General features: G+C 31.5%; 1 protein-coding gene and 1 pseudogene across 1 annotated transcript in view; both read right to left on the bottom strand.

Moving 5' to 3' along the window:
• Positions 1-2619: 2619 nt before the first annotated feature.
• Positions 2620-4316, bottom strand: LOC112094345 (annotated as a pseudogene).
• Positions 4317-5821: 1505 nt separating this feature from the next.
• Positions 5822-7409, bottom strand: part of LOC21384541 (probable O-methyltransferase 3) — a 2669-nt gene continuing 1081 nt past the window's right edge. The window contains exon 2 of the mRNA XM_010112362.2: positions 5822-6666. Within this exon, the coding sequence (XP_010110664.1) occupies positions 6337-6666 (330 nt within the window). The 3' untranslated portion in view covers positions 5822-6336. The remainder of the gene's footprint in view (positions 6667-7409) is intronic.

The following is a 7409-nucleotide window of genomic DNA, read 5'->3' as shown; positions in this document are numbered from 1 at the left end:
CCTTGAGTACCATTGATTCTCTAATGGATAGTGATTCATAAAACACATTCATGAACCAAAGCGCTTTTGCTAATCCAAGTACCGAATCAACACTCAAGAGAATTATTTATCTACTTCTTTCTCAAGAAGGAATGAATTTCATCTCGTATAATAACATTCTCGGCTACCTACTTCATCATGTCTCCAAAATACAAGGAATATGATTCAGGGTCTCGAAATCTGTACCGAGTAAATCAAAAGACACAAATCCATAAATAAGAGTTTGTTAAGAACTCAAGATTAAGATCATTCTATATATGACCATCGGTAGACTCAATTAGAATTTCTATACTTAACGAAAATTATTAGAAATTCATATTGTGTCTGTGTCCTTGTTCCACATAATCTTATTATGCGAAATACACTCATTCAATATCACACCATATTAACAGTGTGGATAAAACCGTTCCATTCTAAATGAGAATGACATGTATTAGTAATGTTCTAATTAAAGATTCTGAACTTTAATTAGATTTATTATGAACATCATTTTTTGATTATTATCCTTAAACATTATCCTCTCGTATACAACACTTATATACCATGTTTAAGGTTATATAAATAATCTCGGAATTTTTATTTGATATTCATAAAATATTCATAAATATATGCACATAAAATGATGAATAAACTCTTTTATTAAATAAATAATAAATATCCTATTACATCTCATGCTTCTAGGACACTATTCCGAACAAGTATGAATGTAGTAATGATGATCAAAAGTAAGGGTCGTCACAACATGCACAACGTGAAATTTTTAGATAAAATTTTTACTTTCCTCACCCTATAAAATTTTGCCACCTATGCTAGGGAGAGCAAAAATTATGTTCTCTAATTTTCTGTAATATCCTGTTTATAAAGTAGTAGTTAGACTCTTAAAAAAAAGGCTAATCTTTATCTCCAAGATAAAGCTTGATAATTATTTCCAATTTTCATTTTTATTTTGAAACAAAATCTCTCCCTTATCCACATGTAAATTTTGACTTAAATTCAAATTTCAATTCAAGTCAAACTTAAATTAATTTGAATTTCGAATTGGTCAACTTATCAAATAAGTCAAATGGATAACTTGAGAGCAAGCAAATGAATCCCAAAGAAATTCACATTGTGCTGTGAGTTCACACTATGTGAACACATTCACATGTGTGTTTCATAATAAACTTAAATTTAAATAATCAAATTATTTAATTTATAATTAATTCTCAATTAATTATCCTTGAGCATTTTATTTTAGAATTCCATAATTCTAAAATTCCCATTTGCCCTTAGTGTCTTGTAGGATTATAAGGACGACGCGGAGACTCATGAACCTATAATTTCGAGCTCCAATAAAATTAATAATTAATTAAACTCTTTAGTTAATTAATTAATTCTATTAATTCCAATAGCTACTCTACTATAAACTTGGAATTGATATAGTTATTACATATAGATTAATCCTCCATAAATAACTCATAATTAGAGCTAGGTGAAATCCGTTAATGTGTCGAATTACATCTATATCCTTGAGTACCATTGATTCTCTAATGGACAATGATTCATAAAATAAATTCATGAATCGGAGCTCCTATTGGTCCAAGTACCGAATCAGCCCTCAAGAGAATTATTTTTCTACTTCTTTCTCAAAAAAGAATTGATTCCATCTCGTATAATAATATTCCTGACTACTCACTTCATCATGTCTCCAAAATACAAGGAATAGGACTCAGGATCTCAGAATCCATACCGAGTAAATTAAAAGATATAAATCAATACCTAAGAGTCTGCTAAGAACTCAAGATTAAAATCATTATATATATGACCATCAGTAGACCCAATTAAAATTTGTAGACTTAACAGAAATTATCATAAATTCATATTGCGTCTATGTCCCTGTTCCACATAATCTCATTATATGTAATACACTCATTCAATATCTCGTCATGTTAACATGCAGATAACACCATTCCATTCTAAATGAGAATGACATGTATTAGAAATGTTGTAATTAAAGATTCTGAACATTAATTAAATTCATTACGAGCATCATTTTGATTATTATCCTTAAATATTATCCTATCGTATATAACACTTATATACATTATTTAAGGTCACATAAATAATCATGGAATTTTCACTGATATTCACAAAATATTAATTAATATATGCACAAAAACTAATGAATAAACTCTTTTATTAAATAAATAATAAATATCCTATTACATCTCATGCTTTTAGAACACCATTCATAACAGTTTTATCATATGTTATGAAATTTCTTTTTTTCCTTTTTTTCATGGCGAGTATTCTTTTTCTTACATATAAAATAAAGAGTCAGATTGACTTGAGTCTTGATTTTGAAACAAGAAAACAAGAAATATTGAATAGAATAATATTGCTAACTTATTTTGCTCTATCAAGTTAAATGTATATACTTGAGAGAATACAGTAACAAACCTTTGTTTTTATAAAATACATATTGCACACATATATGGATAGATCATCACAAGTTGCTAACCTCTGGTGCAATCGACGAGCTTCTAGGGCCCACCAGGGGAAAAGCCAGTTTATCACATATTCACATTGAAAATAGGAGTACTAAGTACTAAACCCTGCATCAGAAAAAAGCTTAGCCCACTCTGTCTCTTTCCTCTCTTGACCACGGAGTAACACCATCATCAACATATCAAAGAAGAGTTGAGTTTCGTACCACTGATGATCATGATCATGAGCACGATGATCATGACCAATGTCCTTGTTGTTTTGCTCCTCCACAATGACCATGTCTACTAAAATCACTTTCCCTTTTTTGTTGCCTTTGCACGTTCTCCAGTAATTTTACATAGTCTTCGTCACTCCAGTCATGCAATATCCACTATTTTGTTAAACAGACGATTGGATTAATATTATTTTGTGGTTGTAAATAAAACCACATAAATACATGAGTATCTGTTAGATGTAGCACCAAACAAGGCTTTCATATAGTTATACTTATTTATAGGACTCTTACAAACACATCTATATAATTTCAATGCTTGAAAATCCAACAAATTCAGTTGGCCAGCCCTAGCCTAGGCTTAATATGTTGTTAGGTAGTTTTAGAATTATGATTCATACTTTTAAAGTAACTAAGCGTCATATATTAATTAATAGAGAGTAAAATACACAACATGAGACCCAAATATAGAGCGTACTATATATATATATATTGAAGTGAGAGCCTACTAATTTATATTGGTGATGTTGCTCAACTCCTATGTGAACCTAAGCAATTTTCAGACACAAGAATAATTAATTATCGTCTTAAAAGCCTAATATTAATTGTTCTATATATGAATGTTAACTACTACCAAGAGTTATATGAGAATATATGTGTATATATATATATATATATTTCTTACCTTCACGAAAATTGCATCTGCTGGAGGAATTTCATCAAACATGTCCCCACCAACAGATTTCAAGTTCTTACTTCCCTGAAAATCAGCAATAACATGAGGTAGATCAAACACAGTGCATGCTAAATGAGGAAATCCATATGCAATGGCCTTGGCCACCGTCCCAGTGCCTCCTGCAAGATCAACCAAGGATTCCAATCCCTCGAACACGAATTTGCACTTATCGATCACCATGCTCGTGACCAATCGCGCGTCACTAGCCATGGTCTCATTGAACAAATTTCCCAGCCTGGGATCATACTCATTGTAGTCCCAAAGTCCCATCCCATGTGTTGCGGCAAATGGAGTAGGGTCATGACTTTGGAACCAAGTGCTAATAGAATGCCAAGGCTTAGTCATAATAGGGTCAAGCATAGACAACAAGAAGGGTGTGACACTCAAGGGATTGTCCCTAAGAAGTAATTTGGAAGCATTTGTGAGGACATAACCTTCTTCTAATAGGTCGGTTTCTCCAGCGACGACTTCTTGAAGAGCAAAAAAGCCGGAGTTGACCAAGATGCACATGAGGTGGTAGATCAAATGAGAATCAGGCTATGTTTTGGTGGATTGACAAGGCGGATATGAGTTGGGAAAGAGTCATGGGTTTGCCATGACTATGGACGGCATCCGGTATACCTAATTGAATGGCAAATTTGAGCTCAAATATATTCAGCTCAAATATGTGTTTTCATAACTTTTCCATGCTAGAAGCATTCATCTTTCCTATAGTATACACATTCTGGGGTGCTTATGTTGCTCATGCATCTTGCCCAGGAGTTGTACATAGATGGCAGTGAGGAAGTTTTGCTTACTCTTGATCTGCTTAATCGAATGGTATCCTTTAACGAGGTAAAACATAGCCTTTCTTTTATGTTAATTTTAATTTTTTACTTTCATAATTTTAATTTTTTACTTTCAGCTTTGTTGTGGGCTTCGACAGATAAAACTTTTTGGACTTTGGATTTTCGTTTGTCTCTGCTAGGGTTAAACAGGAAGGATGTATTGAGAGTTAATTGTTTTGTTAGCTTTTAAGCCTTCTTTTTGTTTTGTTTTTCCTGTTATGCTTTATTTTCATGTTTCTGCTTTAAGAGGATTCCCCATTCTCTTTCCTTTGTGATTGATTTTTCATAAGTGAAAAGGAAGTGTTCTAATATAAAAAAATATTTTTTTTATACTTAATTTCTACTGAAACTAACATGTTTGCTTATACTAATTGGACAAGTCTTGGTTGTGTGATGCTTTTATTAGTGTGTCCCTCGTTTTATGAATTCTCATCTATTTGATTTATTTGTGCTTATTGATTTTACGGTCTTAACTTCTACTAGTTGCCTAGAAACTTTTTTTGGATTTTTTATTTAGCATGATTTCATTTGTTATTTTGTTGCCTTTTGTTATTTCCTACAGGTCAATAGATACTTTGTTCAGTTGTTGAATGGAGTTTTGCTAAAGTTGGAGCACAAAATGAATGAAGATTTTTTAAACTTCCAACTTATGAAAAAATTGACGACTAGTCACATTCCCTCTAATAGCTAGCTAGCTTTTGGTTCTTCTGCTTTCTAGACTTGCTCTGAACTTCGTAAATTGTGAACAAATAGTTGGCAAATTGAAAACAGTAGTATAGATTGATTACTTTCCTTATTGTATGAATTAGTTAATTATATAGTGAAGGTGGTATTTGACTATTTGGTGTACTTTTAAATTTAGCATCATCTATAATAGTATATCAGTGCACTATTCATTTGAAATTCTAATTTTAATACGTGAAATAGTTGTCAAATGATTTTTTGCTATAAGCAATTCAAATAGTTAACCAAGATGCATGGACACTTGTATATTGATTTTAAAATTTAAACGATACTTGATAGCCATTAAAAACTGCAATAAAAACTAAAACATAGTTAGTTAGAAAAACTATAGATGTGCTTTCTACAGCGTTTTAAACAGTAATTAAAAAACGCTATAATAGCTATAGGCTTTTAATAGCGCCGGCTGAATTAACGTTCTGTAAAACACTATATTAATGGTTTAATAGCGTTTTTCATCAGCGATTGAAGAGGATTTTTCTTATAATGATTTTACGACTTTTACGTCTTATTTATTCGCTTTTGATAGTTATCATGGAGGTAAAGGTATCCAAATTCCACGAGATTTAATTATAAGAGTGAAATTATTATAGTACTCCTCTAATTTAATTTAATTTTAATCACCATAATTAACAAGTTCCGTTTTAGTTTTACCATGTGATGAAACTTCTTTTTTTTTTTCTTTTTTTCATGGCGAGTATTCTTTTTCTTACATAAAGAATAAAAAGTCAGATTGACTTTAGTCTTGACCTTGAAACAAGAAAACAAGAAATATTGAATAGAATAATATTGCTAATTTATTTTGCTCTATCAAGTTAAATGTATATACTTGATAGAATACAGTAACAAAGCTTTGTTTTTATAAAATACATATCGCACACATATATGGATAGATCATCACAAGTTGCTAACCTCCAGTACACGTCGACGGAGTTCTAGGGCCCACCAGGGAAAAGCCAGTTACATTGTCAAATCCCATGCTAGCTCTAATTGTCGATCACTTATTCATATTGAAAATAACATTACTAATACTAAGTGTCCCAAGTCGATCGTGAGACACAAATATGAATCAGATAGGACCACCGATTAACTAGTCACGACTCAAACTGTATAATAAAGCTTTACTATTTGGCAATGCTCGGAGCACTACAAGTGGTAACCAACACAACTAATTATAAAAAGTAGGTTTCATTTATTGGCCTCATGTTATGAGAGCCACTTGGCTAATTTAAAATTAGTTGTGTTGTTTAGTATGGTAGTGTCCCAAGTATTTTTTTTATTTATATATTATTATTTTAGGGAAAAACTTCGATGAGAGATCTAACACCCAAAATAGGAGTTATCTTATAAGTACTAAACCCTGCATCAGAAAAGAGCTTAGCCCACTCTGTCTCTTTCCTCTCTCGGCCAGGGAATGACACCATCATCAACATATCAAAGAGGATTTGAGTTTCGTACAACTGATGATCATGATCATGACCAATGTCTTTGTTGTTTTGTTTCTCCACAATGACCATGTCAACTAAAATCACTTTCCCATTTTTGTTGCCTTTGCATGTAATTGCCACTTTGCATCGCTTCAGTAATTTTACACAGTCTTCGTCACTCCAGTCATGTAATATCCACTGTTTTATTAAACAAACAGTCGAATTAATATTATTTTGTGGACACCCAAATACATGAGTATCTATTAGGTGTAGTACCAAACAAGGCTTTCATATAATTACTTATATATAGGCCTCTTGCAAACACATCTATATAATTCCAATGCATGAAAATCCAACAAATTTAGTTGGCCAGCCCTAGCCTAGGCTTAATTTGGTGTTAGGTAGTTTTGAAATTATGATTCATAATACTAAAAGACACTAATATTACTGAGCGTCATATATTAATTAATAGAGAGTGAAATACACATGAGACTCAAATATAGAGCGTACTTTATATATATATATATAGGAATTGTCTCTGGTCAGGCACTTGGAAAGTGCCTGACCAGTCAGGCACTTGTATAATCGTGTATAAATTGTGTATATTTATACGTAAATTATGTATATTTACATGTAAAGTCATGTATATTTAACATGAAATACAATAAATCAGTCAATATACATATTTTCATGCTATGTGTTCACTAATTGCTATAAAAAAAACATGTTTTGAGGATTAATATACATTGTCATTTCTTATAACTTAACATACATGATTTATATGTAAATATACACGATTTACATGTTAATATACACGATTGCACAATTATACAAGTGTCATGTAAATATACACAACTTACGTGTGAATATACACAACTTACTGTAAATATACACACTTTATACAAAAATATACAAGTGCCGTTCTGGTCAGGCATTTTCCA

This window comes from Morus notabilis, unplaced genomic scaffold (assembly GCF_000414095.1).
Source record: "Morus notabilis unplaced genomic scaffold, ASM41409v2 Scaffold1440, whole genome shotgun sequence".
NCBI lineage: Eukaryota > Viridiplantae > Streptophyta > Magnoliopsida > Rosales > Moraceae > Morus > Morus notabilis.
This window is presented reverse-complemented; position numbering and strand designations above follow the sequence as displayed.